Below are 11,993 nucleotides of genomic sequence, written 5' to 3'. Positions count from 1 at the left end.
TAAAAATATAAATTATTTGGTTTTTATGTATATAAAAATATTTAATGTATCTATTGAATTTGCCAAAGTACGTAAATATTTTAATGCCATGTTAAGCAATTTAGTTTTTCAAACTGCAATTCCTTCAGAATATACTATCTACAATGAACAAAAACTTAATTTTCAAAAAATATTAGAATAGCATAAAATGATATATGTTTATTAAAAATTATGGATTTAGTGTTTATTAGTTGCATACGACAAGTAAGTCATTGAATATTATCAAAACGTGTGTATGAGTCAAGTTGATGCTAACTTCCGGTTCGATTCCTTCATTCCGAACGATCGTTAGAATTTGGAAGAAGAGTGACGCCACAGCCTTTAGGGAAGACGACATTTTACGTGAATCGGGCGTCCACGGCGTGTCTGTGGAATTTCGTGCCAAATACTTAAAGTTTAGTGTAAAGTTTCGCTTACTAAAATCTCATAAAGGAAAATTCACATACTTTAATAAAGTAAGTATTATCTTGCTTATATAAAGACGATTTCTTAGATAAAGTGATGGTTCTAAAATTCTCGCAGAGTGTGGCCATTAATTTGGGGAATAAAGAAGCAAGTTATTGATTTTCACACTAGAAATACTATTAATTTTTGCAAAAGATTGTATATTTTATCATTCGAATATAAATATATCGTTTCACGATTATAATATTTATTAAATGTGATAAGCGTTGAAGCACTTTGTTCAAAATCATGTACAATTGCGAGCAGCATGAAATATATATTTTAATGATGGTATTATGAGGAACTACATTTTACAATGTAGAAATGTTATCTATTAAAATATTTATGTATCTTGTAGAAAAAATTTGTCACTATTTTAATAATTTAAATAGGTAATGATGTAAACCTTATTTTTATATATTATTGTCGATTTTGCGTTGAAGACGATATATATGAAAACTCTTTTAAATATTTTGGTAATTTCCGTGTCACATTGCATAAGAACAATAAATAGGTACAATTAATAACTGAAAGTTATAATACATATGAATGTATTTTAATGTTGTAATGCAATACATAAACATTCCTGTTTTGTCTATAGACTTTTGACACCATATCTGACATCTATAACCCATCTATAAGTCCTAATTATGAGTTATAGCTACCATAAATGCAGGTTGGTAATAGATTATGCACATGTAAATTTATATCCGCTTGGATTTTGTATTTTGTTATTTTATATTATTCATGAATATATGTATATTATTTTCATTTAATATACTATTTTTGTTGTTGTTAATTAATTTTTTCATAAATTTTGATCTTAAACTCTTTCTATCACAAATATAAGATATACTGTGTTAAATATCAATGTCATTTAAATATGGTGTTTTTTATACTTTAATATCATTTTAGAAAATAATAAAGTTAGATATATAAAGCTCAGTATTAATTATAAAAAGTATTTTATATATTTGTTATCTTTTTTTTTTTTTATAGCTCTAGTATGAGTTCTCGTGGCCGTGGATTTAATTCTCGAGGAGGCAGTTCTTATAGAGGAAGAGGAGGTGGTAGTGGAAATGAATGGAACAGTGGATCCACAGGAGGAAATATGTCTAGCAGAGGAGGTTATTCCTCATCTAGAGGAGGCAGATTTAAATATTCAACTACTAGTTATGATTCACGTTCAAAGTATAATTCTGGTTAGTTAATATTTGTGTATATTTAATATAATTCTTATAACCATAATAACAAATTTATATTACCTAATGTTTTATGAACAGCATTTATTTTATAAGTAATATTAAAAATTATTTATATTTATAACAGGAGGGTCTGAAAGATATTCTAGTAGAGGAGGAAGAGGTGAACATTCAAATAGTTATAAAAGACCAAGGGTAAGTATGTAAATAAATGAATTGTAACCTAAAAAATTGTATGCATAGAGAGTGACATAAATATTTGAAACATTGTTATTTTATTTAGGAATCTTATTCTGGAAGGGATGAACATCGATCATCGAGTGATTCAACTCGTAAGAGGATGAGAAGTGATTCATACCAGGTATATATTTTATACATATAAGCGTAGTGATATTTTTATTGCAAGACACCTCAAATAAGCGTTAGTCTATTTTGTTTCAATCTCCTGCCGTGCTGTGGTCAAGAATCATTTTTTCATCTTGAAAGCCCTGCTTCACAAAAGTTTTCAAATTTTTTAATTACATAGCATGTACAAACGATGGTCCTGAAAGATTTTCACTAATGAAATTTAACTATGAAATTTTAAGTATTTTGTTCCATATGAAAGATATTTTCAGGACACTCGTCTTAAACATTTACATTTAAAAAAAATGAAACAGTAGGCAAGGCATTCATAAGTCGTCATACTTTCCTTTCAAGCGACGAGCCAACGGCTACTTGAACACCCATTCTTTTTGCGTTGGGACACTACTGGTGGAACACTGCGAAAACATCACATAATTAAAAGATGAAATACACCTAGATGGTACTTAATTATTGCCTGCACACAGTTGCATTAAATATTGAGAACAACCTGAAAAGTATCTGAACCAACAAATGAATAGATATATATATATATATACATATACATATAGAAATATGAATTTTAAAATGCCAACATTACATCAGTATTGTTCTCTATGTAAAACAATATGTGCAACTAAACCAGTTTCCTGCACAGTGCAGATCAGTTATTGAAATGTTGAAAACATCCCTGCATTGCCGCACCGCAAAAATTTTTAACAAATACTGCTCTATACAATTTTCTAAATTACATCTATTAAAACTTACCATTGAGATAATGAAATAAATTGTTAATAATGTCAAATCATAGATCTTTCCAATGTAAAGGACATACATCCTAAGTTATGTTCAATTGAAAATGACTGAGAAACATCAACCTTTTTTAAATATATATCTGTACCTTATATCTATGGGTTGAAGCTAGAATGTGCTGGAAAGCTTTACAAAAGCAGTGAAAGTACACAAATATATTTTTCACATATTTTATCCTTAAAGAAAATATACAAGGATATAACATTATATGCATATAACTACAATTTTATTAGTTTTATTTGATTTCTTGGTTCATATAAGTGTGCATGAGGCATTGAACATTGTATGAAAGAGTGCTTTACAAATATGAATATATAAAAATACATCTATCTTTATTAAAATTGGAAAGGTCTATCAACAATTAATCCAGAATCATGCAGAATTCAGTTCATTTGATATCTTCAAGCAAACGAATGCTGATCAAAGCTACTATTCAGAGCTCGTACATATGAAATGAAATGACAAGACTCCTATTATATTTTTTGAAAACTAAAAATTGTTTCTAATATAATAAAAAAAGCGGTATGCAAAGTTACTTATATTTGAAATATGAAAGATAAAATATAATTTAGGTGCTTTTCAAGCTTAGGCAAGGTAAATAATATTTTGGTGATCCAACGGGAATGGGTGTAGTGACCGTAACAGTACAAGGTTGGATGATTTTGTACTAAACGATTGGCACTATAATGAGTGGTAAAATAAGGGAGTGCAAAAGAATCAACTTGGAATGGAATTAGAAAAAAAATATATGGAGAATATCTGATAGGAGGGAACAAAGGGGAGGAATGTATATAGATTAAAAGAGAGAAGGGCAGGAAAAGAGAAAGATACAATGGGAAGGAGCACAATTGAATTTGATTTGGCAGGGTGGAGGTAGCGGTAGCGGCTCTCAGAGGTATTCTTCGTCGTATGGTGGTTCATCTGCATCAGCTCCTTATGACGATAATAAGGGATCATCGTCTTCGGCCGTGTATGAGGACAAGAGACAAAGCGAACGTGCTTCGTCATACCATCGCTCAGAGGACCGTCATTCAGCATCACGGAGCTATGCACCTCCACCACCCCCTCGAATTAGTGAAATGGCACCTCCAACTCAGAGATATACCTCGAGCCGAGGGCGAATATCGCATCAAAGCTCAAACTACAGAGGTCGCATTTCAACTCGTGGAAGCGGTAGAGGGGGTGGATTCCATCGTATGAGCTCTCGATCGGACGTCATCATGGCTCGCAAGCGTACTCTACACTCGCTCGACTATCGACGCAAGCTGCTAGGATCGCGATCGCGAGACTACATCCAGCGTGTGCGCATGACCACAACCAAATTGCGCAGGAGGTAATTAATTAATAAATCACTTACCAACCGCAATACCGTCCTAGTAGCCTGCTTGCTTATTTGTCAGTAAACGAACTGACTATATCTGACTATAATGACCTGAAAGTCAAGATGATGATAGATATATAAATGGTAAAAGAAAACACAAAAAATGACACAAATGATCGCACGAAACCAATATTGTACTGCCGAGAGGCAAACTTTTCGCAGGGTTCTAAATAAAAAAGGGAATTGATTCTCACATGCATAAATACAATGTGTATATCATCAAAATACAATGTAATTACTTTTGATATGAGAACTACTATAATACTTGTACTTTACGAGATCATTATTTATCATTCTTACACATAGCGGTGATTAAAACCAGTATAAGAACGTTGTTTCTTATATATATATATATATGTATATATATATATTTTAAAACGCGAAAATGCGGAGACATAAGAGCACAATGCAGAGCAAAAAGGCTGAATAGTTAAGACCTTTATTGCAATACGAAATGCATTCATTATGGGGGATAAAAGAAAAACGAATACTATCGCGATATTTGCTGTATATCAACTATAAGAAAACAAAATTTTGGTTGATGATATAATGAAAGACAAAGGAACCAGAACAAGACGAAGGGAAATAATGTAAGTCAAAACAAAATTGCTGTGTCGTTAGTAGCGGTACTACTAGGCTATCCGGAAGTAAAAAGGAGTCAGGATCAGGAACGAGCATGAAGGACAAGGATAGAGAGATGACCAAAGCTATTAACGCTGAATTTTCCGATGACGATGAAGAGGATGATGATAACAAAAGTAATTGGGATGATGATGATAAGGTAACTTCATAGGGCTGATAATATTTGCTCTTATTATCTATATGCATATTGTGTGCTAATAATGGCAATACTTACTGTAATATTTACCGACATTAATTCAGCCACATGAACGCGACGATGAAGAAGAAGAGGAAGAGGAAGAGAAAAAGAAAAAAGATGAAAAAAGAAAGAAAGAAAAACAAGATCGAGAAAGACAAAACACCGAAGATGAGGAAGAGAAAGAAGACGAAGTAAAAGAAGATGAAGATGATCGAAAACATGAGGTGAGACCAATTAAAATAAATTTTGTTAATTGAATTAACCCGTTACGGTGAACATTTGTCATGCGTATATTTTTAGGATGATGAGGACGATGGGGATGATGAAGAAAGAGATGAAAATGATAAAACAGATCATGGTAGAACTACTGGTTCAGAAGAGTTACCTAGTAGAAGAGATGGGAGAAAATTTATTAAATTAACTTGTCCACATTGCGCTCATCGTAGTGTTACTTTCAAAGAATACTCGCTGCATTTATATTCAGGCCGTCATAGTGCAGCAATGAGACGAATCGCATCACGGCACAAAGCAACTTTGACTCGTATGCGTGTCTTGCAACGACAAGAGCAACGACGTGTCGAGGCCCGAGATGCTGCGCGTGGTACTTTGCCTTCTCGTACCATGTTCTGTCCGATCTGTAAACTTAATTATCGTTCTCTTAAAGCAATACATCAGCTATCAGATTCCCATCGTCAAATGAAACGATTTCTCACACCATTTTGCCGCACCTGTCGTATTCAATTTCGATCACCAATGCTATTTGAAACTCATATGTGTTCTTTGGATCACATTAAGGTACTATTTCTATTGCGATATTAAAGTTTTTGGAGTTTTAATATATTTTATGCCTGTGTATCTTTCAGAGGAAAAGTGCATTGAAAGAAAGAATGAACGCTGGCAATGGTGAAGCGGAAGCGAATTCAAGTGGACCTGAAGAAGATGACAAGGAAGTTAATCTTGATAACTTTATGACTCTGGATTCTGTAGGTGATGTTGACGGTACGTGCGATTATTGAACGTTACATTTTTCTTTCTCTAATAAATATTACTTCGATAACAATTACTAGATAAACATAATTTACAGCAGAAGATGAAGAGTCTCCCGAGAAAAAGAAAGAAAAACCAGAAAATGAAGGCACAAACGACACAGAAAAGAAACCTAAAAGTAAACAAATGATTAAAGTGGGAGCAGAATATATAAAACGTGTCGAAGTACAATTTTGTGAATTGTGTAAGATATATCTACCACGTAGTGAAAATAGTGAAAGAGCAATAGCGCTCCATTGTTCAACCAGAAGTCATCTTAAACGGTATACTTTTAAAATAATGATTTCATAAAATTTTTGCTTTTATGTATACAATTGTTGATCTAAATATAATATATTATGCAGATATGTGCGCGATAATGATGATAAAGCATTGCGAAGGCAAGCAGAAAGAATTCATCTGCAATCATCGTCATCTACCAATAATACTTCTACTCCAAATGCTGTAAATAGTACAGAAAATGCTAAATCTCCAACTAATTCTGAACCACCATCTACAAATAACACATTGCCAGTAACTACAACTGATGGCACTAATACTACTGAGTCGGGTAAAGCAATTGAGCAAAAAGGGATTGTTGAATCTGAGAAAAATATGAAAGAGAATAAAAATGGACAAGCGGAAGAAGATGATGATGATGATTACCCCGGCGATAGTGGCGATAAGTTATGGGATGATGTTGATAAAGACTTGGGCGATATTTTAAGAGAAACAGAAGCAGGAGCTAAATCTAGCGATGATGAAGATTCTCGTTATGATCGTTTCCGTAATTCAGATAAGAAACAACAACATTCTGGCAAGGATAAAGAAAGGGACAGTGAAAAGAACGAAATAGATGAAAAAGAAAATATAAAAAAGCAAGAGCTGAAAGTAAAAATTGAAAAAATAGATATGTAAAGTTCAAGAATTATTAGTACGTTTCAACCATATCCTAATGTGACTTTAACATTTTTTCTACAAAACTGTGTAAAACTTTACAAACTATAGAAAATATACATACGTCGGAATTTCATACAAAAGTTATTTTTATAAGATTAAACAGTTATTTTCCGGATCGAATTGATAAAAACTCATGTACAATACTATATTTTGTTCTGTATAAGTTTATTGTATAAAAGGTTGTAAAAATGCGTGACCTTAACGATGTTTATTTTATATGAAGTTATGAGTATAAAACTTTGTTTAGATTTTATTTACCAAATGCTGGACATGCTTGAAATGTACACACCGATATAAACTTCATAATGTTCAATTCCTTTGTAATTCAAGAAGTCACTATGTACGCACATTTAGTGACATTCATATTAGCAAGAACTGTAAAGGAAATTATTCGTATAAGCATGTTAAGTATAGATGTGTAAAAGTAGCGGTTATTTGTGCATTAAAAATTTGGTGGAAATCTGCAGAAAACAGCAAAAATATTCGATTAATTTTTAATTATTAATTGTAAATGAGCATATAACAAAATCAATGAACTTGTCACTTATAAATAAGTATAATAAACATTATACATCTTAATGTTTTGTTTTCTATATTTATCTTGTAATTCAATGAAATAAACAAATTTTCCTATTAATATACATGGCAAATTTTGTTGCATTAGTTTTATTATAATATTTTATGTATATATACGTAACTTATATTTATTACTCCTTGGTGGTAATATATATGATACAGGTGTTTGAGTTGTGTGTATTTTCATCAATCTTCACAAGGTGGCATAAGATCTATTCAAGTTAACATCATTTTGTACTATAACAGATTTATGCAAAAGACATATTACATACATTAATACGTTATTTTTATCATAGTATTATAAAAAATGGAAAAGAAAAGTACAGTGTAATATTTATAATACAAAATTATAGACTTTTATTTCGTATTATTTTCTTACAGTTATACGTCTTACATTTCCTATTTTGTATCCTAACCTTGATTCCGATTACAAAATAATTATTTTCATTAGTCCAATGGCAAATATAACTTCGATGTTGTCAATAGGACAACAACATGACATTTGTTCTGAAGATATTACCAACAATTGTACAGACGTAACCGTTTGTAATACTGATAATGAATGCAATATTTCAAAAATCTTAGAAGATATACAATGTTTTGTATGTGATGCAAAAATTCAAGGGCGTCATTATGCCTTGGCTACATGTAGAACGCAGATATCAAGAACTAGAGTAATAGAAAAGCTTGGAGAATTAGTTGGTGAAAGGTAGTATCTTATTATAACATTTATATGAATATAATATGCATTTCAGGCACTGTTTTAAAATACAAATGCAATTTTATCCTTTTCATATAATATAGATATTTGGTAGTAATATCAGAAGATGATGTAATTTGTCGCAGTTGTGCTAATCTTATTAATACACTTGATAGACTTGATGTTGAGATGTGTAATGTACGTGATAATGTTTTGAGATTCTTAGAACAAAAGTATTCTTTGGAGAAAGGAGAACTTCTTGGTAATAATGATAAACAAAAGCGTTCTCAACCACCACAAATTACAAAGTGTAACGCTCAAGCTACAACTAATTATCAAAGTAGGAAAGATGTTATCTTATCTTCAAATATTACTGAAAAATCCAAGCATAAAAAGAGTAATATTTGGTTGCAATGTGATAAGTGTCAATATACTACTCTTCATAATTCATTTATGGTGCATCATATTAGAGACCATGTTAAGCAAAAAATATTTTGTGATAAATGCGGTGTACAATTTTATGAAAGTCAACAAGAATCGCATAATTGTAATATGAAAGAACATATAAGTCGTCAGACTAGAGTTCAAGATAAACAAACAGGTTTTTCACACCATTCATTTTTGATATGATGGAAATGAACTTTTTCTATTCTCAGAAAATTGTATTCCAAATACCTTTCAGAATCATCTTTAAAAGATATTGATGAAGCTATGTTGGATATCCCAATCTTGGAAAAAAGTGTGCAGCAAAATGTACCAATTATGACTATTGAAACATATACAGAATCACACATTCCAAATCATAATGAAAATATTCCTATAATAAGATTATCAAATTCTGAAAATTTATCAATTCAGAATATTTTAACTGCTGGTAAGAATTTAATATATATTTTTAATTGAAAAACATTTCATTACAAAATGTCTATAAATTATAGACAATACTACTGTAACTCAACCAATATATGTACGTATTTTACAACCTGTGGAAATTAATGAAGCTCCAACACATCCTGCAGTGATGGTATCACATTCTGATACAGATTTAGCTTTGAAACTTAAAGACAATTCAGAAAAACAGATCTTAACATTGACAGAAGATGGTAATTTGGAAATGACAGAAATAGCTTGTTGGAATGATATGCAATCATCAGAAACACAATCTAACATGATGTTTTAATAAGTTGATTTATTAAATTAGACACAGTTTTTATTTACCTATTTTTATCAACACTACAAATAACAGTTATTTACATTTGCAACAACATAAATGTTTTTTTGACTTAAACAATAAGTGTGCATTTTCAATATGTTGATTTCTTCTTTCGTTTCTTTACTACTGCTGCTTGTTTATAAATTGAAAACTACTTTATTTGTTTAGTAATTTCCAATCATCGATTTCCTGATTCCATTTAAGATGCAGTAGCCTATATTTGTTACTTAGATACCAAATGGGAACTAGACATAAATATAAAGAATAATTACAAAAGTAAAAATGAAATATTTTGTAACATAAGATATAGAAATACATAATATGCTGAACATTTTGATATTAAAAATGTATTAAATTTATCTTAAAACTATGGGATGCTCTACCCTCTGCGTCATCTACAACAAAAATTATTTAATATTCATTTCATTTTTTTAATATAATACGATAATAATTGTTTAATAATTCTTTGTAAAATGTTTATGTTACCTATAATGTTAGCAATAGTGTCTTGAACATTGTCATGGATATGGTGTGTAACGTTGAATGCGTTTTTTATATTATCCCTCATATTATCTATTCCAAATTTTACGACATAGTGGACATCATGGAAAATGCCAGAAGCAACACTTTTAACATTATTAACTGTTTGTTCAACAACATCGTTAGTGTTATTAACAATAGCACCGACAATATTTTGAACATTATTCTTTGCAGTGTCTAATAGAGATTTAGAATCTTCCGAAATATCGTAAATTATATCGCACAGATCTTCCGTAAGATGCAAGCATTCATATTATCGAGGATATCGTGAATTTGGTTTTCAATTTCAATAATTACATCATGAATAAATTTTTTGGTATTGTTCAAAAGATTGTGAGCCTCTTTTCTTAACTCGGACAATGTTTTGTTTAAAATCTTAGCAGTTTTTTCTTCAATATCTTCAGCAGTATGTCTCGCTTGTGCCACAGCTTGGGCTGTTTTATTTATAAATTCCTGTACTCTTTCTTCTGTAATATTCCTCACGTGATTTACGATTTCGGAAGTCTTTTCGTTAACGTGTCTTAATGTATTATTTATTTTATTCTCCAGATTGTCAAGCGCATTGGTAACGTTCTTGATGATGTCCTCTACTTTGTGTTTAATGATATTCTTTGCCTTCGAGGCATCTTCTTCCAGTTTATCGAGTTTGTTATGGAGATGTTGAAAATGTTCTTGTGTTTTGTTCCCAATATCGGTAATAACTTTAGTGACCTGTTGTTTTATTTGTTCCAAAAGATGTGCGGAGCCGTTTGTTACTTTTTTCAATTGATTTTCCAGCATATGTTCCACGGATCCTATAAACTTGTGCAAGTCATCGACAATTTTAAAGCTTTTGTCCACAACATGGGACAAATCTTGGCTACCACTGTTGTCATTATTACTGTGATTTTCATCACTGCCATTATTGCTATTATTTCCTTGTGAGTTTGCTTGAGACTTGTCATTAGGCTGTAACAGTTTTTTTCACATTATTATTAGATATTTTTTACTTACTTATTTTGTTTTTTACAAGAGGTTTCTAGGAAACTGTAATTATATTTGGATATTTAAAAAAATTCTTGTTTAACAAACAATTTTTTATTACATTTCATACCATAATAGAGTAATTATAAAGAATTATATTGTTAGATGAGATGAAAATAATATATAACACTTTTAAATGTAATTAATGTGAATTTGAAATGAAATTACTACTTTAAATATTATCTAACTTCAAATTTTCTAAATAGTGTTAAGCGTTATAAATCTATTCCAATTCATTACGTATAAAAATCATTAATTGATACTTACCTTAAGAGCATTTTGTACTTGGTTTAATTGATCAAACGGAAGAGCCTGTATTAAAAGATTAAGAAAAATGTAATGATCAGTTAACAGATAGAAGAGAGAAAATGTTCTATTTAGAAATGAGTAAATGAAGAACATACGTAAGTATAATTAGAAATCATAAATAATTATTGAGATGATCAGACACAACGATAGAATGTTGTAGAACGAAGTATCATACGTACGAGAACAGCAGCAATGCCGAGAATGGCGAAAATTGGTAAGAACTTAAACATGATTTTGAATGATGATGCTTGTAGCAACAAACTTGTCAAAAATGTATGCTGTAATTTGAACATGACCGCGATTTATATATCCATCTATCTCTGGTTAACATCTGTGTCAATGAAAAATGAACTTACTGTATGAAAGCATTAACAAAGCTTGAATAGCGTCATAATATTTACTTGTTATTACAATTTATAAATTAAACACTGTGTTACCTAATTCAAACAACTCATTAATTTTCTTTTATTTGAAAATTAAGTAAACAAGATGAACATTCAACAGAAATAAATGGTCGTATGTTGATAAAAATAAAATAAAATAAAAGTAGTTTTTAAACTTTAATAAGCAGTATTGATTAAATTTTCGTATTTTTTTCTAATGCT

At 30.5% G+C, this 11,993-nt stretch overlaps 4 protein-coding genes across 8 annotated transcripts in view; 2 read left to right on the top strand and 2 right to left on the bottom strand.

Annotated features, from left to right (window-relative positions):
- LOC126915752 (40S ribosomal protein S12) overlaps positions 1-534 on the bottom strand; it is a 39,079-nt gene extending 38,545 nt beyond the window's left edge. Inside the window, exon 1 of the mRNA XM_050720726.1 lies at positions 523-534. The gene's annotated coding sequence lies outside the window, so the exon portion shown is untranslated. The remainder of the gene's footprint in view (positions 1-522) is intronic.
- LOC126915734 (glutamic acid-rich protein-like) lies at positions 326-7,606 on the top strand. Of its 5 annotated transcripts, none has more exons than XM_050720690.1 (12): positions 326-494; positions 1,085-1,159; positions 1,483-1,685; positions 1,813-1,880; positions 1,969-2,046; positions 3,707-4,173; positions 4,846-5,002; positions 5,104-5,265; positions 5,342-5,836; positions 5,905-6,040; positions 6,126-6,351; positions 6,433-7,606. In XM_050720690.1, exons 2-12 carry the CDS (start codon positions 1,134-1,136, stop codon positions 6,983-6,985), a joined length of 2,571 nt encoding a protein of 856 aa, XP_050576647.1. In that variant the 5' UTR covers positions 326-494; positions 1,085-1,133; the 3' UTR covers positions 6,986-7,606. The 5 variants fall into 5 exon arrangements, with proteins under 5 accessions (XP_050576647.1, XP_050576646.1, XP_050576645.1 ...); XM_050720689.1 differs by having other exon boundaries at positions 4,843-5,002; positions 6,129-6,351; XM_050720688.1 differs by having other exon boundaries at positions 4,843-5,002.
- Positions 7,607-7,744: 138 nt separating this feature from the next.
- On the top strand, positions 7,745-9,862 carry LOC126915745 (uncharacterized). The gene is made up of 4 exons (XM_050720713.1): positions 7,745-8,312; positions 8,408-8,904; positions 8,986-9,177; positions 9,242-9,862. The coding sequence occupies exons 1-4, from the start codon at positions 8,059-8,061 to the stop codon at positions 9,481-9,483; spliced, it is 1,185 nt and encodes a 394-aa protein (XP_050576670.1). The 5' UTR covers positions 7,745-8,058; the 3' UTR covers positions 9,484-9,862.
- LOC126915359 (biogenesis of lysosome-related organelles complex 1 subunit 2-like) lies at positions 9,473-11,481 on the bottom strand. Its single transcript, XM_050719962.1, has 3 exons — positions 11,347-11,481; positions 10,003-11,004; positions 9,473-9,911 (listed from the first exon to the last, which is right to left on the bottom strand). Exons 1-2 carry the CDS (start codon positions 11,479-11,481, stop codon positions 10,270-10,272), a joined length of 870 nt encoding a protein of 289 aa, XP_050575919.1. The 3' UTR covers positions 9,473-9,911; positions 10,003-10,269.
- Between the last annotated feature and the right edge of the window lie 512 nt (positions 11,482-11,993).

This window comes from Bombus affinis, chromosome 4 (genome assembly GCF_024516045.1).
Source record: "Bombus affinis isolate iyBomAffi1 chromosome 4, iyBomAffi1.2, whole genome shotgun sequence".
NCBI lineage: Eukaryota > Metazoa > Arthropoda > Insecta > Hymenoptera > Apidae > Bombus > Bombus affinis.
This window is presented reverse-complemented; position numbering and strand designations above follow the sequence as displayed.

Coding starts and splice junctions, on each gene's coding strand:
- LOC126915734 (XM_050720688.1), top strand. CDS start 1,134: ATGAGTTATAGCTACCATAAATGCAG. Junction 1,160..1,482: donor TATAGCTACCATAAATGCAG/GTTGGTAATAGA, acceptor TTTTTTTTATAG/CTCTAGTATGAGTTCTCGTG. Junction 4,174..4,842: donor ACAACCAAATTGCGCAGGAG/GTAATTAATTAA, acceptor CTGTGTCGTTAG/TAGCGGTACTACTAGGCTAT.
- LOC126915745 (XM_050720713.1), top strand. CDS start 8,059: ATGGCAAATATAACTTCGATGTTGTCAATAGGACAACAACATGACATT. Junction 8,905..8,985: donor AGTTCAAGATAAACAAACAG/GTTTTTCACACC, acceptor AATACCTTTCAG/AATCATCTTTAAAAGATATT. Junction 9,178..9,241: donor TCAGAATATTTTAACTGCTG/GTAAGAATTTAA, acceptor TATAAATTATAG/ACAATACTACTGTAACTCAA.
- LOC126915359 (XM_050719962.1), bottom strand. CDS start 11,481: ATGTTCTTCATTTACTCATTTCTAAATAGAACATTTTCTCTCTTCTAT. Junction 11,005..11,346: donor AAGTACAAAATGCTCTTAAG/GTAAGTATCAAT, acceptor AAACTGTTACAG/CCTAATGACAAGTCTCAAGC.